At 36.0% G+C, this 26,979-nt stretch overlaps 1 protein-coding gene across 7 annotated transcripts; it reads right to left on the minus strand.

Moving 5' to 3' along the window:
- Positions 1 to 299: 299 nt before the first annotated feature.
- LOC113111185 (synaptotagmin-6) lies at positions 300 to 26,100 on the minus strand. 7 transcript variants are annotated; one of them, XM_026275703.1, is made up of 7 exons: positions 25,695 to 26,100; positions 5,514 to 5,892; positions 4,536 to 5,112; positions 2,333 to 2,453; positions 1,950 to 2,121; positions 1,719 to 1,869; positions 300 to 1,619 (listed from the first exon to the last, which is right to left on the minus strand). In XM_026275703.1, exons 1-7 carry the CDS (start codon positions 25,852 to 25,854, stop codon positions 1,548 to 1,550), a joined length of 1,632 nt encoding a protein of 543 aa, XP_026131488.1. In that variant the 5' UTR covers positions 25,855 to 26,100; the 3' UTR covers positions 300 to 1,547. The 7 variants fall into 7 exon arrangements, with proteins under 7 accessions (XP_026131488.1, XP_026131486.1, XP_026131487.1 ...); XM_026275701.1 differs by having other exon boundaries at positions 4,536 to 5,163; XM_026275702.1 differs by adding an exon at positions 18,127 to 18,223 and having other exon boundaries at positions 300 to 1,869; positions 4,536 to 5,163; positions 25,695 to 25,775.
- Positions 26,101 to 26,979: the final 879 nt, after the last annotated feature.

The following is a 26,979-nucleotide window of genomic DNA, read 5'->3' on the forward strand; positions in this document are numbered from 1 at the left end:
TGTTTTCTTTGCTGACAAAAAGTATTTTCGTAGCTTTGTAAAAATACAGATGAACCACTGATGTCACATGGACTATTTTAACGACCTCACTAAGTTTTTGTGCTTTGACCGTAGTACCCTTGATGTCTATGGAGGGTCAGAAAGTTTCCAGATTTCATAAAAAAAAAAAAAAAAAAAAAAAAAACATTGTGTCCCGAAGATAAAAAAAAAAGATCAATTTGAGGGTGATTAATAATTGACACAATTTTCATTTTTGGGTGAACTATCCTTTCAAAAAGGAATGAAATAAAAACAGAACAGATAGAAGCGAGGAAATTTAATCACACCTTTCAAGTACAATGGGATGTTCTGAAACAGTAACTGTACATTACAAATACAAAGTCTCTATATAAAATTGAAAAGTGGTTCTGAATCAGGCATTTCATACAGAAACACCAGATCCAGTGATTATTGATACAATGAGTTCCAGCCAGGCCAGCCAACACAATACATCATGTTATCTGAAGAGAAAACACCTTAAAGGTAACAGGAAAATTACAGAACAGAAAACAGAACACATTTTATGTCAAATACAAAATTGGTCTTTGTAAAACAGTGGTTCTAATTTACACAATGATACTGTTTCAAGTCTCGATAAAAAGTCAAGGATTTTTTGCGTCCTTTAGATCTGACACACAACCCTTGGTATTCATTATGGTTTTACTTTGGAAGCTACAATCACTGCGTGGTGAAATTATGATGATTTAAGCCGGCTCTATGTTATTGGTGCAGCTGTGCATGGCTTCATTTAAGTTAACTCAAGTTGGTCAAAGAAAACTATGACAAATGATTCTAAGTACTCATAGGACGATCAGCAACTTAAATGTTTAAAAAAACTAAACTTTACACTGATGATAAGATATTTGTAGACAGGATACAAATTATTCTTGGCATTGGCTTTTTTCGTGGCAGAACAGTTTTACTACTTCACAAACAAAAGGAAGATCAATGGAATATCTCTGCTCTGTAAACAATATACAGTTTGGCTAATATATCTCAATAGGTTGAACATATCGAGGGCTTCAAATATCTCTTCAATCATAAAAACTCTTCACACGTATTTAATATTCAAAGAAGACAAAAAAGAATGAGAAGGAAGTTAAGGCTAAATATATATTAAACTATATCTTCATACTATTATAATGTCCATTAAAATATAATATACATATACCAATTATACAATATTCATCAACAAAAACACTCTTTTACTCTTCTGAGTTGCTTAAATCCGTCTTGAAGTGTATCGTTCAACATCTTTGGGTAGTGGCTTGTGAATTTACCCAATGTAAGAAAGCAACATTTCAATCCAAATGCAAAAAAGCTAAAGCTCGGCTAGGCTTACTTGCACTTGGAAAGGTTTGGACAGTACCCTCTTTTTGCCTATTCCATCATACATGTCCACACAGACTTAAGTTGTGTCACACAATGTCTAAGGACGTATCTTGGATCTCACCATCAGTCCCTGGGAGATACTTGGCTTAAAGATGTATAGAGAGGTCATCCCTTCCTTATGGACTGGAGGGGAGTCTAGGAGATGGGCAAGAGCCCTGACTGTCAAAGCTTGCGGTACGAGTCTTCCACTGAAAAAGAGACGGAAAACGGAAAGAAAGAGAGGGAGAGATGGAAATATTGAAATTAAAATGCACTTTTTTCACTCTGGAAACTTTTAAGACATTCACCTCCTTCTCAGACTTCTTGGGCTCCATGAGTGGGTGCCAGTGAGCAATAGGTTTTCGAGGGTAAGTAAGCATCTCATTCCAGTGGTCTCTCCCAAGCCCTTCGGCGTGGATCCCCACACGACAGACTCCGATGATCTCATTGTGTCCCACTCTATACACCGGGAGAATGAAGAATAGATTGTGAAGAGCATACACATCATAATATTTGTAGAGTGAAAATATCACACTCACAGATCATAGTCCATAACTGATATATGCAGGCTGACTTGATCCATGTTCTCTGGGGGGATGTCAAAGATAATCGCCTCATTATAGGCTGGATTCAGGGTGTTCTTTTTTATGGAAGTTTTTTTCTTTTTCAGTCGTCTCCCGTCACAAATCAGTGACACCTTCACGTACGGATCTGCCAACAGAGTGGAGAGGTGTGACATGAATTTCTCAACTTATCTTTCTTCTTGTCTTTCATGGTCAGAATATGTCTGACTTAAGGACTTGTAATGTGCTTGCTGACAGTGAGTCAAACGTGACTGTCCGAATGTATAAATAGGAAGATGGAGCCGAGCAGACAGATGCAAGAAAATGAACACACAGACAAATAAAGGACAGCGGCATACCTGAATAACCGGTAATATCCATGGCTTTGAGGTTCCTACATTTGATGACAGTAAGTGTGAGTCTCCCTGCAGTTGGCAAGTAGCAGAGAGAGAACATGATCTCTCCCAAATCCACACTCTCCTGCAGAGTCAAATGGAGACACTCAAAATCAAATACATCATGCTGGCATTACAAATAAATGGCAATATTTACTAATATAGTATTTCAAATGATGCCAGGGTAAGACAACAATAGAATCTTAATTCAGTACACTACCATTCAAAAGTCTGGGGACAATAAATTTTTTTGCTTTTAAAATAAATTAATATCATTATTTAGCAAGGATGCATTATAGGGGTCACATGATGCTGATAAAAAAAAACATTATTTGGTGTAATGAAATGTGTTTATGCCTTTTAAGGTAAAAAAAAAACACATTCTTTTCCACATACTGTACATTATTGTTTCTCCTCTATGCCCTGCCTTCTGAAACGTGTATAAAAGGTACGCCTTCTTTCTTTGCATGAACATCTGGGCAGCGTTATGCAAATCTTCCCAAATAGTGACGTAGAGAGGGTGTGTTAGAATGAGCTGTTTCAGGGGGGTGGACAAGTCTTAACTTTAATAAAGAATATCTCTTTGGATTTAAAACTTTAGAATTTGCAACTTTACAGATCTTCTTTATGCATCAAGTGCTTGTAACACTCCAAAGAGAAAGGAAAAAGTTGAATCACATTATATGACCCCTTTAAAGCTGCAGCCCATAACGTTTGCTGATCAAGAGGTTAATAAACAGAACTACTTGCTTCTTGTGGAAGTACATTGTTGCTACTTCACTCTGTTTATGTCTATGGCGAATCACGCAGGTACTGGGCTACTCTGCAGTGATACCTACGCTAACCAATCTAAATAGTCCGAATATAAACACTTATTTTAGGTGTACCGTAGTGATTCAGGACAAGCCAAAAATACTGTTTGGAAAATGGATTCATGGTGTATTTGTTTATTATAGACATTTTTTAAATTTTGAACCCAAAAACATTACGGACTGCAGCTTTATAATGATTAAAAGTAAAGACAGTAAAGACATTTATAGTGTAACAAAATATTTATATTTCAAATATATCCTGTCTTTTAATCTTCTACTCATTAAAACATCCTTTTTAATATTAGAATGGTTTCTGAAGGATAATGTGACACTGCATACTGGAATAAATTATAAAGTATAATAAAATAGAAATGGATACAAAATGTATATAATGAAACTTTTATTGCACCCGAAGCCAATAATAAACCATTGGGCTCCATTAGGACTCTAGGCAACTGCATATACTGTCAATGCCTGAAACCTTTTCTTGTAAGAGATACAAACCTGGAACTCAAAACACTTCACTCACAAACATGTAGTCACAAGATGAACTGATGTCCTGATGCAACAAATGACCCCATATCAGGATGTGCACCACATTATTATGATGAGAAATAGTCTGGCCTTTTGTAGAATTGCAGGGCACTGAGTATCTTTGTTTTTATCAGATACCAAAAAAAAAAATTACAAATAAATCTACAGTTGACAATAAATGCATCCGTTCACAATAAAAACAAGTTTAAGTTATTATTAAACTGTTAAATTATTTACCTGAAATTTAAAGTGAAATTTAACCCCAAAATGATACTTCTATCCTGGATACTTTGTTTATATATATATAAATTAGAGGGTATTTGAGAAATGAGGTGTCTCAGTGTTGTTTGTTCATACAATGAAAGTAAAAAGGCTCTAATTTAGTTTTCAACACAAATGTCTTTCATTATATTGACAAATATTTGAGACATTATTTCTTATATATTCCCCAATAGAAATTAAGTTATACAGGTTTGGAAAAGCATAATGAGTAAATTATTAGTGATCAAATGAGCAAATTTTGGGTGAACTATCAATGTGAGATTATTGATATAATAAGGCAATAATTTTTGCCCTCAGTGTTTTTAATAATTAATAATACATGTACATTGCACAATTTATCCTGTTTGATAATTAGAGTTTCATATTATAATCTCACACCCCATAGGACACTATGTTTATGAATCATCTAATTATTCACTGTTTGTGTTTTTGGAGAAATACTCAATACAAGTGGATTCCTATAATAGGGTGACATTAATGTGATGAATCACCAGTGGGGTCTGGACTCACTAAGTAGTAGAGACGATAAATTGTCTTACGCTAGTGGCGTACTGGATGTCCTTCCAGACAGATGTCTCCCGGGACAGGTCTGAAACTTCAAAAAGGTTTTCCAGTATCACCTCGCCTATCATGTCGTGCCGCGAGAAGCGGTCAAAGTCAAAGACGCTCAAGTGGAGCTTTCTGGACCCCAGCTCCTCGTACGGGACCGGAAACTGAAAGGTCTCGTCAAACGTGGGGTTGAGCGTCTTGCGGTGCACACGAGTTTGGAATTTACGCTTGCGGTCAGGGAGCAGGTAGATCTTGACGTAAGGATCGGAGCTGCCACACAAATCCTTTGCGGGTAGGTCCAATGCTTTGAGGATGGTGACGAGGAGGAGCTCTCCCTCATAATCGTACTTTAGGGAGAAGTTGATCTTGCCGCATGTTTTGGCAGGGCTATTCTTAGATGACTCCTCAGTCTCCATGGTGCTCTGTTTGTAAAGTTCTGGTTGGATGCGGCCAAGAGAGGCAGCAGTGCAGGTGGGATGGTCCTCCACATCTAAAAATTCACTTCCACGGTCCAGACTGGTGACATGGTGCATCTGCCTGGGAAGGTGCTTTTTGAAGGAACTGTGCCTGGCAATACAAAATTTGGCTGCTGAATCATCTTGATCTGATGCACTGTATCTTTCACAAAAGACACACCAGGTGTTAATCTACATTTGAATTATAACCCACAATTGATTGCATGCAAATTGATGGTGATAATTCTGCATATGTTGTAAGGTTCCTGCAAAACTGGTCTTCCTCTGGACGTAGGATGGTTTTCCACCATTTGACCTTCTTTGTAGTCAATAAAACCCAGAGACCTACTTCAGGTCTAATTCTGTCTGACATTTACAAGATATCCTAAGTAATAACATGATTAGGAATGACTGGAACTAACCTTATAATAGCTTTGTATATACAGTAAACCGTGATGACCTATGTGAAGGTCTTCAGACACAAACATTTCTTCATTCTTCCAGAACACTGACCTGTTAGAGGAAGCAGGCTCAGTCGTTTGCCTTGAGATCCGTGTACGTCTCAGCAGATGATCCTTCATGGACAGCTGCACGTCTGCGGGGATATCTGGCGACGTATGACTAATCTTCACTGCCGCCTCCAGAAAGTTCCCAGGATCCTTCAGCTTGTCTGCTGCCATAATGTCTCTGAAGGTTGGGTAGTAGTCACCGTGACCTTCTTCTTTGTGTTGGTCTCTCTCTGGACGGGTGGGGGCAAGGGCGGTGGCGCTACAGGAAAGCACTTTGCTGCGCCAGGGCACCCAGCACAGCTTCCAGGTGGCGACGCTGATGACACCCAGCAGGGCCAAACCACACACCACAAATACAAACAGCAGGAGACTGAAGGAAATGTCTGGACAGAAGATACAACATGGACAGAAGTGGACATTGTAAAAATGCACTTAACAAATGTCCTTCTAGATAGATTTTCATCAATGTTTCAGTTACAAAATTATAAAGTGTGCTAAAACAATTTAAAATGAGTGTATGTCAATCCAAGTAGTGTTTCTAAAAAAAATGTAAGATATACTAAATGCAAGCTGGAAATGATACTGCTGTAAATGTAACTATGACATGTTGGAAAATAATGAAAAACATTACTGATAAGACTACAACAAGTCATTTATGCAAATTCAACAAAATCTGTATCAGCCAGTCAAGTGGTTCTCAATGTTCTTGAATTATAAACTATAACTTTATATTTGACTGGAACATATCAATCAGAAAATAATACACTATAGCTTATGTTTATACGTAATTCTGAAAATAATGATAATATACATTAAATTATAATTAAACTAATTATATTTATAAAAATATATTAATTTAAATGAAGTCAACCTACAGCACCTTTGGAAGTGTGTTAAAACTCCCTAGGGACCCTGGCCTTCTGGATGAGAATCACTAACCTTCAGCAGATAAAACTTGGTGACAATTCAGCAGAAATTGCAACAAAAATGTAAAATAAATTGCATGAAACCAAATGTTTACATTTGCAAGGTGTAAATGAAGATCATTTTCAGTGGCAACACAGCACTAGTACAAAAATATAGCTAAACCTTTTATCGACTTCTTTAAAAGTCTTTCACGATGGCCCTGGGCCAGCAGACAATCCTTATTGTTGAGCCCTGCCATATAAAATTAGCAAGAGCAAGCAGTCCTTTACAAATTAGATGAAAAAAGATCAAAGATAACCTGTAGAAGTGCAATCAATGGCTAAGCCTCTTGTTGAATCATTGCAAAACCTGACAGCAGCTTCATTGGTTTACTAAAACAGCATATTTCAACGAATTATTTGCCTGTTTGCTTTAGCCTGTGGTGAAAGTAATTAAAACAAATGTCCTGATCATGCTGCAGACTTCTCGGTCAAACACCACAGAGCCCTCACATAAATATTAATCAGCACATGCTGAGAAGACAAACTACAACATAGTTGTAGAAAAGATAATTCGGTGTGATGCACAGTCTGGTGAGGCTGTTTGCCTCTTTATAAGGAATGCAATTGGTTCTTATGCCTTCGAAATGGGCCTCTTAAACCCTTAAATCTCTAGTGTGAATATTACAAGGTAATGAGTTGATCATAAGACCGCCAAAACTTCTCGGCACCATCAGGTAGACAGTATTAACACTGAAGTTCAACCATCTTAAAGATGGAATTGCAAATGAGCTAAATGTAATTACAGATTTTTCATACAAGAAGAGCAGGTCATTGGTCCAATTATATATCTGAGTGGATGAACAAAATGCTGATCTAGAGATTATTACAAATGCATTGGAATGCACGCCTCTCAGGGATGAAGCACTTGGCTGCCAACCAAGAAAACAAACAGGTGCAGCATCGATGTATGTTCCTATTTCAATCACACTCTCACAGTTATTAACTTCTCCTACTGAGGGACTGTGGGAGCACATAAACAACTTGACAAAATAATTAATGTGCCAGTAAATGTGGAAACTGGCCACTTGGGAGGCTTTGTGGCAAAAAAAAAAAAAAAAAAAAAAATCTAAATGTATACCACACACTCATTGGAGATTCAGATTTAATAATTCATCAATTAATTTCAAATGTGTCATTTCTAATTTCTGTACAGTTATTAACAGAGAAAATACACAAGAGGCAATCAGTCTGCATAGCTGGTTGCTCTTGTATATCTAGGTCTGGTCTTTAAAAAGAAAAATAAACATCAGGACCGATGACTTAAAATCGGTACCTTTATCATTATTATTAATAGTTTTGTTTTTATGCAATAATGCTGTCAGCAAGATCTTTTAAGATAAACCACAATATGCTATGTAATGCTGTAATTGGTTTTGAGCTATTTAAAATGTGTACTAATCTAAATAATGATTTTAACTCCCCAGTTAAAGGAATAGTTAACCCTCAAAAATTTAAATAAAAAATATGCAATGTTTAAAATAATGTAAATCCTCGTTATGAAACAACACTAAAACGTACTCCAGTTGTAGAAAAAAATATTTTAATGTAGAAAAATTTAAATACAAAAATAAATTTTTGTCTGCTCAGTGCTAAAAACTTTTTCTACAGATATCCATATAACAAGCAATAGCAGAAGATAAATACAATATAACAAAAACACATATTAAATAATGGTTTCAGGTTTTTTGGGTACAGAAATTTAATAATGTAAAATAACTCTGCATAGTCTTCAATGTATAGATCAAATAGATTAATCCTTAGAAAAGTTGTTCAGTCAAATTCAGTGAGATTTTCTTCTTGGACAGGAGATTTCTGTAAGATTTCTTAAGTTTCTTAAGAAAAGCATGGATCCAATATACTGATACACACCGTTTCTCAATTGTTTACATCAACACATACGCCTAACCAACTATGACTTTTGGGTAAACTATTACTTTAACTGCCCAGTTTTTACTCTTCTGCTTGGGAAGTGGCCTAATGGTTAGAGAGTCGGACTTGCAATCAAAGGGTTGTTAGTTCAAGTCTCAGGCCGGCAGGAATTGTGGGTGGGGGGAGTACATGTACAGTGCTCTCTCCACCCTCAATACCATGACTGAGGTGCCCTTGAGCAAGACATCGAACCCCCAACTGCTCCCCGGGCGCCGCAGCATAAATGGCTGCCCACTGCTCCGGGTGTGTGTTCACAGTGTGTGTGTGTGTTCACTGCTCTGTGTGTGTGCACTTCGGATGGGTTAAATGCAGAGCACGAATTCTGAGTATGGGTCACCATACTTGGCTGAATGTCACTTTCACTTTTTCACTTTAGTGTGAATTATGTATTGTTGAGAATTGAAAACCAGTGCTTTTACCATAACAAAAAAATGATGATATAGAGTTAATAAGTGGCCTGACTTGGACCCTCCTCAGACAAGATACGCAGATAAGACATGTATTAGCCTGTCAGACAGCTAGACTCTTTTCTGCTGCAAATGAAATATTAATGGGTGTGATGCAAGGTTACACAACCATTACAGTGTTTATGGTTTGACAGCTTCACCTCACACAAGCCAAAGTGCATTAACAACAACCAACTGCAACCTCCAAAGGCCTTCAAGACTTTGTGAATGATCCTGTTTACATACAGAAGCAAAAAGACAAACATAAAAGTACTGCATTCTTCTTAGTATTCCTAAGGCAATTTGAACAAGTGTACATAGCATTTAACAAATGTTGTAAGCATTCATGACTGTAAACACTGAGTGACTTTCTGTGTGGAAGGAAACATTTTACTTCTTGTTGAGCTTCATAATATCAATTACAAGTTGACTTGTCTACACTAAAAAAGGGTGTAGTATTTAAATGGTTTAATCATGTACATTTTCAAAAACATAACTTCACCAAATCCAATTATGGATTGATATTATTATAAAATGAAACAATTAAAAAGTCTCAAATTGATTTTATATGATTTCCTGACAGGATGAAGTTATTTGATTACATTTTTTTCTCACTAAATTAGCCTATAATTTTGTAAAAACGAATAAATGAACTATTAGCTATTGATAGCACGTATATAAAAATGCAAAATGGTAATTATTAAATGCTTATTGAGTAAAGAAACAAAAACATTCTCCAAATGTACCCGTCCTCTAAGCAAACTTCAAACTACAAACTTCACCACAATGGTAATCCAGTGTAAATGAAGCAGTTTAAATCACAACAAGACGGAACGCTATGGAATTTACTAATAAATAAATAAGTAAATGTTTTTCTCTCTCTCCATTAAGTCCCATTCAAAGCATGATGAGAACTACGCTGGAGTCTATTCTACTATAATTCTCTAAAATGTAAGATCACATTTAAAGAGAACACAATTTTGTTGTGTAGATCACAAGGAATACATTGCAAAATCTGTTTTCCTTTGTTTGTAGAGTCTAATTTTATCAAGTAGTATTATTATTTAACCAGCTGAGGCTGAAACAAATCCAGTGAAACATTTCCTGTGACCAATAAATCTAATTAAGGCTTGTTTGGTACCAGTGGCGGACAGCAACCAAAGCCCCAGGTTTTTTTTTTTTAACTTCTCTTCAAGTGTCTTCAAATCTGACCTGGTATCCATAGAAACCTGTCCATTAGACATATCCCACCCCCTATTTTAACTCTGCTACTTGAGATATAAGGGTTCACCATTGTTAATGGTGTTGTGGTCACTGCTTCAAAACTGCAAACCAGAGCTATATTTTGCTTTCATCTGTCATGGTTTGTTAGAAATCTGTTATTCAGTTATCCTTCAAACCTTCATGCGATCATAAAAATAATACTGAACGTGTTTGTCCAGTTAGTTTCAGTTACAGTAGCTGTGTGATATTGTAGTGGCTGTATTGCTTTCAAATACTGCTCTGTTCAGCCATGAGATTAAATAGAAAAAAACGGATGACATTATATTTGATGAGGAAAAATGAACCATATTATAGCAAGACTAAAAATCTGTGATTTTAAATAACTGCATATAAGAAAGTATTAATTTTTTTTAACAATAAACCCATTCAATTGTTTACCTTAATGATTTGTCATATGAAATAAATAAAATAAAATGAGAAAAGAGATTTATAGGCCTAACACTTCCTTTCAAGCTATAAGACTCTATGTAAGCTCCATCAAATACTACTGAGCCCTATCAAAGCTCTGGAGGGGAGAGGGTGAAATCCAGTTAAATGTGCTCCAGCTATTAGCTTGCAGCCATTCACTAGTCCCTGAAGTATACGGTTGTGACAGCTGTGGTCAGGGCCAGCAAAGAGAACATAAGGCTATAGCCTACTTTAATGAATAGAACGCCGCGCTTGTCATCAGCACTCGAAGCACAGGCCTAATGCAGAAACAAAGCACTTTAATAAAGCGTCTCAAAAGTGCTTCATTAAAATCACACTATTTATAGTTGTGCCGGTATGTTGCGATGATTTGCTCTTTTTAATCATTTATTTCATTCACTGCAGGACCAAGTATTCCCTGCATGGACAAACTGCATGGTGAATTGATGCCAGTAATAAGATCTTACGTTCTGCAGATAAGCTGGTAGTCTTTATAGGGTTTGAAATAACACTGAACGCTTGCATCAATCATGGGGTAAGGTTTAAAAAAGTGAAAACTCCTGAATTAAATAAAAATAACTGCTGTTAATATTTCAACATGGGAAAGTCCTCTTCTTTCATGGCCTACTCTAGCAGCAATTTGCAGAGAAGCAGTTACTCTGATTGCTGAGTGGTAATGGCCATAGGTTAACCTAGGATTACCTCTCTCTGTTGTAATTCCAGTGCCCCTAGTGCATAAAACCCATTTCAATGGTACAGTTATGGGTTTTATGTTATGTCTGTGTTGAACATTGGACTACAGCCACCTGCATTGATTTAACTATTCCACATTACTGCAATTCATGCAAGTAATGATTATGTTATAGCGACAAAAAAAAAAAGCTATATTTTTCCATTACTTGAAATTCATCTATAAGTAAAAAATTATGATCATAACCACATACTCTTTATTTGGATGTAAGATTGCTAAATCTATGGCCTTCATTCTTTTGTATTATTTATTTAAAAGTTTCAGTTGATTAAAAGGGTCATATGATGCTTTTTTAAATATCATTATTTTGTGTATTTGGTGTAACTGAATATGTTGTCATGCTTTAATATTCAAAAAACATACTGCTCTGACTGGCCAACTGACCCAGTGCATTGTGATTGGCCAAACACCGCAAGCACTCGCCAGAAATGTAATACCCCTTTTCATAATCGCAAGCTTCATCTTTCAAAATAAATATAAAGACAGTTAATAATGTCCTTAGTTTTACCATCAGTTCAAGCCAGAAATGGGAAAAAAATGGCCTGACAGATAAAGTGATGATGCTCGTATGTGCAGTACATGCAGTCTTCCATAAAATGTGTTGCTGTTCTGTTGTAAGTTATCTTAAAGATTCCTAATGCACCTACTTCTGGAAGCCCAAATAAGGTGCTTTCGCCTAGATACACACAGCATCTCCCTGACATTTGCTGCTTCAACACTTACTGCGGTTACTAAAACCATGCCTTCTTTCTTTGCGTGAACATTTGGGTGGCATTACACAAATGCCATAGCTACATTGTGATGTAGACATGTGGGGTGTTTGAATTAGTTGTTTTAAGGGTGGCGTGGCAGAGTCTTAACTTTGATAAAGAATATCTCCGTGGTTTAGAGACTTTAGTCTTTGCAACTTCAGGGATCTTATCTACTGTATGCACAATCAGCTTGTAACAAAGAGAAAGGAAAACATGAAATCGCATCATATGACCCCTTTAAAGACTGATAACTTTTTTTTATATTTAGATTAACAGCAATGGGATGTTTTACTATTCAGCAGGACCGTTTTCTGTATTCCAGACCAGACTAAGTGAACAGCGGGAAGAGTTGTGTGATTTTGCCTGAATCGAGGAGTGGATTTTTTCTTTTGCTGCAGGATCGCGTGTTTTTTCTTTTGCTGCAGGATCGCTCAAAGCAGGGTTTCTCTTGCTCCAAGCTTGCTTTAAGCAGGGTTTCTCCCAGAGCGGAGTGATTGCTGGGACAGCTGCTGATGCTCCATTCACATACTCTTTTCCATACAGGCAGGAGATTGTTAACTATTTTCGTTGATATAGATACAAGACTTTCATTAATAATAATGATAAAAATAATGCAAAATAGAAGGTAACCATTTAGCTATCATAGAGGGTAAGGGTATCGCAAAATGATCCAGATCTTTTCTTCTGTATTGTAATGTACATGTGAGTGAAACAGACTATCAAAGGTAAAATAAAACTTAAGACGGGGCTTGGTTCTATCAATTTTTTTATTTTTTGATTGGATGGAGACAGATCTGAATGCAAGCTTGCAGTTGACTATAAGAAATTAGTTAGTTTATAAGGACTAAATGATAGAAGAAGATTGGCATATTCCATTAGAGAGAAGTGTGTCATTTTTAAGACTGAGTTATGATATTTTGACTAATTTGAAAAGTCAAGAAAAATGTGAATTAAATAAATAAATAAATATGCACAGATTAATTGATCACAATAAGATCTGTAACATTCATTTAGAAAATACATAAAGTTAATCTCTCTCATGCTGATTTTAACAATATGAGAGGAGGGTTGTTGATATAATGTGTGTAATTTATTTTTCATAGTTTTTTGAAGTCCTAAAATAAAAATGACAAATCTGAATGCAACCAGAGGAACAATTTGTGAGGAAAACTTTTAAGAGAGCTATTGAACTTCAGCTCAGTTAAACTTTAAATATAACCATTTAGCAAAGTCATAAGCAGTGCTGGATTTAAAAAATACTCCTAGTAATTAGGCGAAGAAGGAAAATCTCACTGCAGCTTTAACAAGTTATTAGCATGTTCCTCGCCTTCATTGCACCCCACAGAACAGAGAAGAAGGAAGTGCGAGAACTGAGAACGCTTATAAATACAGCTCATTACATGCAAAACTCAAAAGCATTGTTTTCACCCCAAAGGCCATGAGCATCGGACACAGTTCAGGATGGTGTCTTTTCCAGACAAGCAAAAGAAATCACATCATGTGCCACATATGAAGTGCCATCCTCTTCCTTTAGGTTGAAACTGGGCTAGATTAGCATTTGTTGTGCAGGCGAAGGGGAGTGTGAGGCAGTGATAAGGCGAGAGAAGAGCTAGCTTACTGGTCTTGATGGACATGGCCAGTCATTCACAGAATAGACTGAAGTGAGTGGCCAATGCCTGTATTTGGCGACACAAATACCCCTTAATCTTTCTGTCAGCCAATTCTGAAGGGCAACAACAAGGGTCCCATGAAAGGTGAACTGAGGCATTTACGATAAGCATTTGAAAATGACAAAGGGGGGTTGACACAGTATAGCCATATAGCTTCAGTTAGCTACAGCTTTATGCCTAAAGGAAAAAACTGTCTCTAAGTGTTTCCATCAAACACAGTGTACTTGGTGCAAGAGAAAGAGAAATGAACATAAGATGCTAGCAGCTTTCAACAAAACCTCACACAGGTTTTAACAAAAGATATTAAGGCTGGCCATATAGTTCGACCAAATCATTAGTGCTGTACTGATGACACAGCGCTATGACTATAAAAATACAACCCTGTCAGCAAAAAGTCATGCAATATTATGCATCCATTATCAGTAAAGCTGATAAATAAAAAACCCTGCTACATAGTTTGACAACAGAAATACAGCTGCCTTATAATTCAAGTGGTTAAATGTGCTTTTCGACACGTTTTCTAGCGCAAATATCAAAAGATGTCTCATGCAGGTCACAAAAATAAAACATTAATATCATTACTAACAGTTTCATCAAGCAATCACTGTAGCCCCTGTATCTCTCGCCAGTGTATTGAACGCAACTGCTGCTGAGTTGCATCTTTCTCTCTAAGACGTTCTGCCCCAACACACATTTTGGCGATTTTTTTCCCCATTGCCACTTGTATTTGTGCACATGCAGCATCGTCATTATCACCTAAAGGTTGGGACAGTGAGTCAGTGTTATACTAAAGGATGATAAGCAATGCACCACAGGCTGTTGTAGCCAGATCTTTCATTTGCTTACATTGCAGCTTTGGGAGATGCAGTTGACAACAATGCTTTAACAACATCATCTCTAGTGTGATCAACTGCCAGTGCAGGAAGAGGCTCTGGATGACCTGCTGAGAGGAACCGTGATGGACCAAACTGCCACTGCACCAGGAAGCAGGTCACTGCACTTGCTTCACCCTCTTTTACTCACATTCACACACAGAACAAAAGCATGCTTTGTGGATGATAATTTATGTGCTGTGTTTACTGTATATTCCGCCTTCCCTCTTTCAGCACTCCATTCACTGGTTCCGCATACATGCTCTGTGCTTGAATCAATATACAACTAGTATAAAATGAAAGCTGCTGCCCAAAGCAGCCCCAGGGCACTACCAACACCTTCTTTTCACTGCCATATGTTAAATATGCTCAAAGCTAAAGCACCGAGACGCTATTTTGTAATCAATACAACACTGTATAAAAGACATCAACCTTTGTACTAGTGTCATAAAGGCTTTCCCTGGGATGAAACAGACACAGATGGTGCCTATTAAGAGGTACTAAAAACTAGATTAGAAGAAAACGACATAAAAGTCTTCCACCCCCTCCCAAAGTTATGTCTTATGCAAATTTATTTCTTAATTAGTCTATTATGAAACAGGGCAGGGTATGATCCCTCAGTACTCAAGGGAGCTTCAAGAGGTTTTAACGCAAATCAGATGAACACCTGCATGAAAATCCTATCAGTGTTGCAGGAACTTTCAACTCTTAAATTAAACAACAGATACAACGAACAAAATTATAATATAAGTTAAAATATGGCATTCAATCACACAAATGTATTTCAAATAAAAAATAACAAATGTGTCTTTATAGGTTATGCGGTTCTGTCAAAACACGTAAAGCACTGATAGCCTACAAAAAAATTGCCTTCCCAACTTTATTGATAACACAATTATATACAGTAATTCTTACCGCTAAGCGTTTTTCCTTGTCTCTCACTTCTTGTATTCCCACTTAAACTCGCTTTTCTGCAGTTTTTTGAGACCCCCTGCCTCAAAACAGCTCTTGTCTATCCGCGAGCTCGCCTCAGAATGAGCTCCTACTAGTCTCCACAGCAGCGCGCACGGGACCGCGTTTCTATGGCACCGCGAGGAAGCCAGCCATTGCTCAGCGCGAGAGAGATGCTTTATTGAAATTGTCAAGGGGCGACACACGCACACACATACGGACACACGTTATCACTAAGCCAGAGAACGGTCACAATTGCTTGAAAAACATTATCCCGCAGCTTACGCAACAAAAATAATTTATTTATTCGTTTAAAGTAAAAATAAATAAATATAAATAAATAAAACGTTAACATGTTACATTATGTATGTTATAATTTTATTACATTTAGGCTGTAAACTATAATACATTTTTAAAATTAAAAATGCATTACCATCTAATTGATGGTGAAAATCTATATGTGACCCTGGGCCACAAAACCATAAATGGCACAGGTATATTTGTAGCAATAGCCAAAAATACATTATATGGGTCAAAATGATTTTTCTTTTATGCCAAAATTCATTAGGAGATTAAGTAAAGATCATGTTCCATGAAGATATTTTGTACTGTATTATTTCCTACCCTAAATATATCAAAACCTATTATTTTTCTCAATATTGTACCCTCAGATTGCAGATTTTCAAATAGTTGTATTTCGGCCAAATATTGTCCTATCCTAACAATCCAAACATCAATTAAAAGCTCATTTATGTATATAAATGACTTGACTTGGGGTCCAGGATCACATATTATATGCAACAAAACATATTTACCTTTTTATATTTACCTACATTAACAATAAAATATAGGCTAGAAGAGATTTTTTTAATTACATTTTAGATACTTAATTTTTTTATTTCAGTAATGCACATTACAGTACATTATACAGTATGTTCTTCTATTAATGTTTCATTATTATTGTACCTATTATTAAAGCAGATTAGTTATATAATCTTATCAATTAATTATAGAAAATACACAATAATACTTGCTTATATACTTGCTTATATATATATGTATATATATATATATATATATATATATATATATATATATATATATATATAGTTTTTTTGTACTAATAGCCGATATCGTTATATATGTTTATAATGTAAAATGGGTGATGAAAAAAGTATGCATGTTAATTAAAAGCCTCATGAATTTCAAAAAATACTGACAAGAAAGGCAGTAATTGTTATTTTCGATTAAAACGATAAAAATGCAGGAAGGGTAATTCTGAAAGACCTAAAAGGTTTGTATTGTCAAGCTCCAAAATGACAAAAAAGTATCATATCAGTGATTCAAACAACTGCACTTTATCAAGTCATACAGCAGTTTTGCGTGAAGACCATGAACTTGTATGGATGTGAAACTTTCATGTCAATTCAGAGCTTGCCAACCCCAGTCCCAATTCACTTTCATTATATTGACAATAGCTGGCAAAATATTATTTAAAAAAAATTATGTTTTGTGTTCCATAGAAAAAAGTCAGTCCTACAGGTTTGAAACAGAGTGTGTGTGAGTAAATGATGACAGAATATTCATTTTGGGTGAAATTTTCCTTTAATTTTAAATATGGATCCATACAGGATCTGGGTCTAACTCTGTGGTATGCTCAGTGATGTATGCATGGCTACATTAATAAGCTCCTCCATCTTACAAACCCTATGTGTCTTGTTCTTACATTTATGTGGTTTGCTTACTTCTCCAGCTGCGATGACACGGTTCCCCCTAGCCGACTTCTAGACCGATTAACATCAGTGATCTTGTAGCTGCATTGGGAGGGGGATGTGCTCATTGATGGAAGGGTGGGTGAGCAGAGCCCTGAACTTTCATCTCTGCTTTTCTCAAATGCAGTTAAGCTACATGTGCACACTTTACTAAACCACTCATAAGAACTTCAAGAGATAATCTGATGTAGACATTTTTGAGTGGCCCACAGATATTTCCACTATAGTCTTCCAATGGTGCAGTGCTATTTTCCACTTCTAGCATGGATATTTCAATTTATTTTAAGCATGATACAGCACATCTTTTCTTAAACTCATAATTTGCTTAGTGGTAATTGTGGCTTTGTTATTTTCATATCAAAAAACGTATCAGGATTTTAGATTTCAGCATATGGGCTTTTAGAAAGGGATGCTAATGATGGCAGAGAGAAGGCTGAGGTTTGAATGAGGAGCCTCTGGAGGGTTCGGTCAAAAGCGGGGGTCTGTTTTAATTTCCATCTCCTGCCTACAATGAGATACTGTACAACAAGGCTTATTCTAATGTAAATCATGTGGTAATTATGTGTGCTCTCAAACACAAGGGCTAGTGGTTTTCGCTGTGCAGACTGATTTTACAAACTAACAGAATGAAGCATGTGGGTTTAATTGGTAATTTATTCTCTGGACATGAGGATGTACCGTAAGGCAACTATCAGTTATTGAGCTAGATTGATAATGTGCAGGGATAGCAAAAAATTTAAGAGACAGTTCACTCAATATAATCATGTATGAACCATCGTTCCTATGTTATTGTAAGATAAAATGTCACAGTTACCTTTTTTCTTCGGTGCTGGAGACAGGATTCCATCCATGTTTTTTTCCATCCATTTTTTTATTTATTTTTTGTCGTTGTTTTGGATCCAGTTAACTTACTATGTAGACAAAACATTCAAATCATATCTTCTGTTAAGTTCAGCAGAAGAAATAAAGACATACAGATTAATAGATTCAATTATTCAATATCATATATCGCATTAAATTAACAATACTCATGCAAATCATCAATACTGCATGTAAACTAAAGGATTCAAAGTGTATTGAGGGGTGGGCAAATCTCGATATCACTTAAACATTAATAAAGGTGGAGAGGGGGAGCAATTCCTGATCATTCTTGTGTATGGGACATTAATTATACTAATGATGTATAAAGCTGTATTATTGCTTTGTACCTCAAGTATCTTCTGTACCTTTGTTCAGTACTGATAACTCAACCATGTTTGAAATCAATATTCACAAGCTTTGGATAATGATTCTGCCAGGCATGATGAATTTGCCTTTTGTCCTGTTTTGCAATACAGAGTCAATGTGTATGAATCTACGTGTGCTAGCAATACATGTTGACACACATGAAAAGAAAAGAAATGCTTCTGACTCAAATTTACCTTCTTTACACTACAAAAATCTCACCCTCTACATGCACACAGGGAGTGTGACCTCTGTGAAAAGCAGTTCATGAACAGCTGAATAAAAACGGGAAAAGTGGTGGATAAGCAGGTGACTAAAAGGTCTGGAAGAAACTTAATTAAAACAACTCGAGATAAACTTGTGGCCTATGCATAAGTAGTAATGAACAGATGAGAAAATTATGTAAAATGATCATTGCTGTCATTGACGTGTGCAGTTCTGTAATTCCAATGTGTATTAAATAAGCAGCCCTAATTTGTGATTCTTTACATTTGTATTACTTTATATTAAATACAATCTTACACTTCCAACAAAACACAAACTCGCTTTTAGATTCACCATAATACGAAGTATATTTTATAGTTATGCTGTATATACAGACTAACTACTAATAAGTGTAAGAACAATTAACTTCACAACCCCAGGTTGTATATTTGCTGTATGTATGAAATAGAAAGTCACCAATCTGCTTTAAAACTAGGGCATAATGACTGAGTCAGTGTATCCCACAATGCAATGCACCCATGGTACTCCTTTACCAGGGTCCAATTCTTAAATGCAAAATAACCATTTGTATTTCCAAGATGACAGCTCACTTAGTCATTTCACTATAATATTTATCATTGCATTCTTTGAAAAGATCAATTTTTTTATTTAGCATCTTTAGCAGCAACAATCGTGAGGTGTGTCATCTGAGTAAACAGAAAGTAAAATATTAATATTTGTGGGTAAAAAAAGTTAATTTAATTTTGTGTATGTCTGTCAATGTAGAAATACAGTATTTCAGTATTCAAAAACTGCATCATTCACATTTAACAGCAGGGGCTAATGGGAAACCAAAACCAGTGCAAATGGAACAGTAAGCCATATCTCATAATTATTAGATTTTTATACTACATTGTATGACCAAATCAAACCTATTGTGTTACATGTTATATGCTAGTAAGAGTTTGAAGTCGGAGTATTTAGCTAAGAGTACACTGATGCTTCTTTAGAAAGAAAGTGTAAAGAGCCTACACTGATCTAATGAATTATCATAAATGTATGGCAGCAGATGAGTTTATGAACCTATCAGCTTGCCTTGGAACCATTGCAAGATTGATTGTACCTCCGACCTCTCATGAATATCGGTCTCAATGGCACTTTGTATTTGCCGCTGAGTAATCAGCTTTATGAGCTGAAAAATTGTATGTTATATTCCCAGGTGGTGAAAACAGTTTACTCCTCTCTTTTGCCAAGAATATATAATAATAAAATACACTAGCTCCTGGCTGTTTCTACATTTAACTTTATTTATTTGTACTTTATTTATTTTCACTCTATTTTAAGTTGAACTGTATAGCTCATTGACCAGTCAAATTCTGCATTACATTTATTCATTTTGAAGAATCTATTACAGCATCATGCTTATAGTACCAAACCCATGTGTATTTTTACTGTTAGGACTGTATATTCTGTTCTTGCAAAAACATTTACGTAACATTTTAATCATGAATGCACCTTGTGTGCACACATTCTGCCGTGCGACCAGATTCTCCAGAACATGAGGAATATCATGAAAATATTTACACATAGCACAAACATCGAACAATACCCAGAAGTTGTGCAAGCTGAACGCTGCACTAAATATTGAAAATGCTGTTGAATTTCTTTTTGTTGAGAGGCTTGCCTCTGAGAGGCAATAGAACTGTCAGAATCCACTTCTATTCGCAGGGCTTGTCAACGGCCGCATGCATGGCTTGTTAACCTCGGCCCATGCTACTGAACAGAGAACAAATTTAACACAATCAAGGATGAAATGTCACAGTCACCCATAACAGGCAGACCCTGGAAATTAGATTTTAGAAATGAGTCCATTTGGATGTTGCTCTCTGCCTAAACCCCCTGAATCCCTCCATGTGCCGCTACAGGGCGGCCTGTGATTCAATTTTCCTTTTGTTATAGTCAGGCTCATTTTCAGTGGCTTTCTTTATTTGCCCGCTCTCGTCTTTTGAGATGGTTACGGCTTAAAGGTTTCGATTCCTAGAAATGATGCACATGGGGATGGACATCAGAGATCAATGTCCTGTGCATTGTCTAAACACTAAAGTATTTTATTCTTAATGGCCTCAACTAGAGGTTTATGCAGTGTATGAAAGAAACCAAGGGTGGATTTGAGTAATGTAGCATTAGGGATGGTTAAGCCAAAAGCGTAAATTTTGTCATCTATTTTACATCATCTATTCTCATGTCACTCCAAATTCATTTAACAAACTGTGATTGTGTGAAGATATCTTAGCTTATCTATCAGTTTAAAATCTAATTAATGTCACATTGTTGCTGTATATAATGAACAAGGATTCTGAGGACTCCTTAGCTTTTTTTCACTTTGCAGGTCTTCTCTTTAAAATTGACACTTTAATTCTCTTAAACTAGAAGACATAAGATACAATTTGTATATATCTGGAATGACAGACATAGATTGCACTACAGGTTAACAACACAAGTTTGCGATGCTATTTGCATTTGTTCAGTGGATTGAGAAAACACTAAATCAGGAAACAATGTTGGTAACAGTTGAACTTGCAACCATATTTGGCTTATAATGCTTTTGGGATACACACTTCTGAACGATTTATCACTCGTTGATTTTATCACAACTTGGAGTAGAAGATCATCAGTGAAAAATGACTTAAATTTCATATCTTTTCACAAGCTGTTTTATAACATAGCACAAGTGTCATATACAGTAGAATACTTTTAATATCATTTTATTTTTACGATTCTTTACATTTTATTTCTGGAAAATCTCTGTGATTAAAGGAGGATTTATGTTTTTTTTGTTTTCGTTTTTTTAGTTCTGATGCCAGTGTGAATTTTTCAAATTAAGAGACGAGGTTGAAATGCTAAATTGCTTCTCACATTTATTTCACTAGACACTGAGTTTCAGCAAGTATAAATTCACATTATTCATACTTAAGTTGACGGCACTGCCAAACTTCCAGCATATTTTGCTATTATAAGAATAAGCTTAGTGCAAATGAGAAAGCTTAAGGCCTATAAAGCAAAATGACAAAGGATGTAATTTTGGCTGTGCCTACTCTACACCTGTTCAGTAATTAACAAAGTCTATAAAGGTATGGACACAAATTAGTTTGGCACACAGCACTGGGGTATGCTAAATTATTTAATCAGACCTCACAGGACTTCACCAGCACACAGGAATTCCCCATTGGGTTACTGAGAATTAACTCCCCTGGAAGATATTTCACACACACACAGCCACACAAAACTCTCCATCTATCTTGTTCCTTCTTCAGCGGGGAGGGGAACATATAGACAGAGTGTGTATGTTATTTTACCTGCTGGTCTGATGTCTACTCGCTGTTTTATTTATTTTAGGCCACATAATGCGGTAGCTGCAGTAGTAGGTCTAGAATGGAGCAGCTGGTTTGCTGCAGTGAAGCCTAGTGTGCTAAACTACTCTTTAGTGACGAATAGTAAAGTTCTGCTCATTGTGCTAGAAACAGGAGGAGAGGTACCACTTTATAATGCGACCAGCATTCTGCATGGCTTCTCTTCTTCTTTTTCAACACTAGTGGAAAGAAATGAGGTCCCCAATCCACATGCCCTCTACTGTGTAACCATTATACTCAGTCATATCCCTCTCGTCATGTTTGAAAGGAAATGTAATTGATTTAACCTTGAGGGTTTCTGTACAATAGAAATGGGGTGAGAAAGATGGTCATACCTAACAAATGCCATCATCATGTGCTTGAGTGCCATTATATTGACTTTGAATGTCTTAAATTCTCCTTCCTCAGCACCTTTTTTAAAATCCTCCTATACAAGGTGGTCAATAAAATTGTAATTCTTGTGAATGAATGATGGAATGAATGTTTACACTTATAGCTTTGGTTCTGACCTTGCATTGGAACAAGTATTAAAACACTATTAGGATTTTTTTTTTTGTATTTGTTAACATACAAGTCATAACTGAAATGTAAACAAATTTGTCCTGGATTTCCTAGGTCAGTGGATAAATGCATAGAATAGCTGGAAATATTAAGCATGATCTTCACGGATAACTGCAAAGTTATGTTTGAACCTCAGAGCATAGAATTATGTCGTTTACATTAATAATACTAAATTAACAGATCATTTTGATGTAAATGTATTATAAACAAATTAATACTTTTCTTCTTACGATATGTTAAGAAAGAATCGACTCATTTGAGCTGCATATGAATCGGGGAGCGCACTACTCGGCCATGTTAGATTCATTCATTGTCTGTTTTGCTTATTCTTTTTGTATACTGTAGTATTGTTATAACAACTACGCAAAACAATAAAAACAACACATTTATTTGCTTTATTGCCACATAACACAAAGGAACTGAATGAAAACACCCAGAAAAGCATCCTATATTAGATAAATCTATATGCTGTGCTGTATTTTCTGAAGTGGTGGGGACATGGCAAAAATGCATGAAGCCTATAGATACTGGTAAGACATGGCTTTGTAGCTCCATTACAAAGTTGGCATGAAGTGTTTTTATAAGAGCATATCATGTCATGCAGGCTTGAAAGCATCCAGGCCCGTGTACACATTATTTGAGACGAAGTGAAATATAGAAAGACCTTTGAAGTGTTAGAGGCGAAACTAAATTATTAAACAAACTGCTTTTTTGTTACGTTTAGATCTGGCATCTTTGAAATATTCATTCATAAGAAAACCAAGGCATGACTTCAACACAAGCATTCCATGAATTCCTAATGAAAAGTGACGCACTTTACTACAGTGCAGCTGCAGTAACACATGCTTTTCCACTTGACATCTATTCAAGAGGGATGTTGGACAATTGCTTCAGACAATTACCAACAAACTGCAGTGTGCTGATCAGTGTCCTCCTCTGTTACGTTCTCAGTGCTGCTCTATCGTGTTGGGTTTTGGCATTGCATGAGTGCTGCACCACCTGGCTCTCCTGATGCATGACCTTTGCTTTTTGGCAGGCTGGGTGCAGCTCTCACCATGGGGTTGCGGAGGCCAGCAGCAGTCCCTCATTCATCTAGTATTACTGCCTGTGGACTGCAGGTTCCAGAGCCTCCCTCTATCACTAGTAAAGTCAGCAGGCATCTCCCCTTCACACACTCAGCACTTCCGTCCTAATTAGAGCTCAATCATTATGACTTTATGACATTATAAGCTTTTTTCTTTAGCTGTAGCATTACTCGTGGAAAAAGTAATACAGAGAATTGGTTTTGTGATTTTTAAATTGGACATCAAGTGGAAACCCAAAGCAGTACAAAGTCTAATGCGTATTCTTTGGAAGTTATCTTCTCTTTTTTGGGGAGTTTATTTTTACAGCATGTCTGTGTTCAATCTGACTAATTTGGCTAGCTTTTTAGTGTCAAAATATGATTTGATTGGATACATTGTTTTGACATCAGCAACAAATAATATGGAAAGCATTTTCTCATATTTAAGGCTACTTATTTTGCTGTTAACTATTCACAATTATATGACTTAGAATTTATATTTATATAATATATATCTATATATATCTATATCTATATATATATCTATATCTATCTATCTTTCTATATATATATATATATATATATATATATATATACATACATATATATATATATATATATATATATATATATATATATATATATATATATATATATATATATATATATATATATATATATATATATATATATATATATATATATATATATATATATATATATATATATATATATAAAATAAAAATAAATACAAATGACCAAACATCTACTTAGGAAATAGAAGATTAATGATTAAAATGATTTAATATATTTTTATTACATTTTATTTAAATCTAAATCATATTTTATATTTTTTTATTATTATACATTTGTATAAATATTTGTAAATATTTTTTGTGCCATTTTATTACTTTCATTTAGCTTTTTTTTTTTTTTTACTAAGAAATGTGACACACCAGAACTATAGTATATAGCACTAAGTGTTAGCACTATAGTATATACTGTACTATGTGTTGATGTAGCTGCACTTAAAGTAGCAATGATACATGTCAAAATATGTATCATGTCAAATATAGGCAGATTTGATCTGGATTACAGGTTAGAGATTGTGGATTATTTATTATGCTTCCCCTCAATATATAAATGTCAATTTAAAATTGACTTCATAAGTAGTTGAGCATTATTAAAGTGCTGGCATTAGTGCATTTCTGTGGCATCAGTGATTCATGTTTATTTGTGGATAACACACAGTGGCATTCACAATCCCAGTGGTCGGGGACATGATGCAGGTCAGGGCCTGCAGCGGTTTATTTGATTTCTCCCGTGACAGAAACTCAGAGTGACAATTACATTCTGCGTCTTCCTCCATGGCAGTTGGCCAGATCGGGAATTCATTATAATTTGTATTGCTTTAGACATTCCTATAACCTGCCAACTCAGAGATATCACAGCGGCTTCGATCTTGTGTCCAGAATTCAATTTCATGTCAATTTTACCTTGCGTGACTGCCGTGAACCTGCAGTGTGGAGCAGTGCATTGTAAGACACTCACATCCATCTTTCTATGGATCACATCAATGAAATTTCTCCAACCGAAGCTTAATTGCACACTTGTCATTAGACAGGGGGGAAAAGGAGGTGTCACGGTTACAAATGAGCTATATCACCACAGACTAGCATTAGAGGAGAACAACATCAAACACAAGCAGACTCATTAGGCAAATAAAAAAGTGTCAGGTAACTAATGGCAATTCATTATTTATACAGAACTTACAGAGAAGTCTGTTAGATCGGTTTTAATCGCAGAAAGGTCACCATCCTTTGAAGTCCTGCCTCACTTTTGCATATAAACATAAGCATGTTCTCCACCCACTTAACCCCCAACAAACAAAATTCCCATCAAACACTGCAGGAAACTTACCTGCGCTGGAGATGTTGGGGTTTTCATTGGTCAGAAGCACAAGGAAATCCTGACAGATTTCCGGGTTCAGGAGAGAGCTGTCATCCAGGCAGAGGTCAACGATGAGGGCCACTGCCTTCTCACAGAACATGTCCTGGTCCTCGGTGGTGACGGCACTCATTCTGTGAGCCCAAATCCCAAAAGTTCTGCACCTTTATCATCTAGGACTAGAAGGAGTAGACAAACGGTGGTCGTAGAAAATAAAAAATAGATGCAGCTACTTCTATGTCCCTTTCTGTAACTCTTGATGTTCGCATGTGGGCGTGTGATTGTTTGGGAAGGGGGCTTCATGAAGCAATAGTACCCCCAGGCGCTCTGGGAGCCAAAGTGCTGCGTCACATTATGCCTAGATCTTCCTCTCAGCTACTGTTCAAACACAGGTCTTGGAGATTTTTGTCCCCAAGCCAGTTTTTGTCCACTCCCCTCCCCTTGGTCCTCCCTTCTCCAGTTATTCTCCCATCGGATAGGGAAAAGGAGAGCTCCTCCTCCCGTCCAATGCTCCTCTCCCTTTCTTGACCCTGAATTTGCTAGAGGCTTTTTGTTATATACTACATTCCCCGAAGTTTCCATTATTTAGTTTAATGGAGTACTTGCGTTCTCTTCTTATGTTCCTCTGAAGGGTTTCTTTGATACTACAGCCAAGTTGTGGGATATTAATGTTTTTTAGTAGCTATTGATCGCCTGATGATGCATTTTTGGTTGAATAAAGGTGAGCGAGATCCTTGAGAGGGATCTCATTTATTGGGCCCATGCACTCCAACATCAGTATCACAAAATAGGGGTAAATGATGATGATTATTATTTTTTTACTCTATTAATAAAATATTTAATCAAGATACATTTCTGTTTCAGCTGACTCTCGTGAATGGATGATCCATAGGGCAGCTGAGGTGATACATGAATGTTGGCAATTTCATTTAATTCATTTCTGGTATAAATGGATTTTGTCTACATGTCTCTTACACATATTTAGTATTTAATTTAGGTATTGCATATTCAATGCATTTATTATCATTTAAGGTAACTTAAATAATACTAAGAGCACTTATTCACACACACACGCACGCACGCACACACACACACACACACACACACACACACATACACACATATATATATATACATATGAAGCATAATTTTTTGCAAGACATTAGAAGCTGATTTTCTGACAATTGATGCTTGAATTTTGTAATAATTGTCTAATGCATAGTTTACAGTGACAAGTACATTTTAAGGTGACCCTCGA

The sequence above is a fragment of the Carassius auratus genome, chromosome 11 (genome assembly GCF_003368295.1).
Source record: "Carassius auratus strain Wakin chromosome 11, ASM336829v1, whole genome shotgun sequence".
Classification (NCBI taxonomy): domain Eukaryota; kingdom Metazoa; phylum Chordata; class Actinopteri; order Cypriniformes; family Cyprinidae; genus Carassius; species Carassius auratus.

Bases quoted from the DNA above. Each gene is read 5' to 3' on its own strand.
- LOC113111185 (XM_026275697.1), bottom strand. From the start codon at position 25,854: ATGAGTGCCGTCACCACCGAGGACCAGGACATGTTCTGTGAGAAGGCA. The intron at 5,893-25,694 runs GTAAGTTTCCTG...TCTTCTGTCCAG, and splicing joins CCCCAACATCTCCAGCGCAG to ACATTTCCTTCAGTCTCCTG. The intron at 5,164-5,513 runs GTCAGTGTTCTG...CTTTTGTGAAAG, and splicing joins GAGCCTGCTTCCTCTAACAG to ATACAGTGCATCAGATCAAG.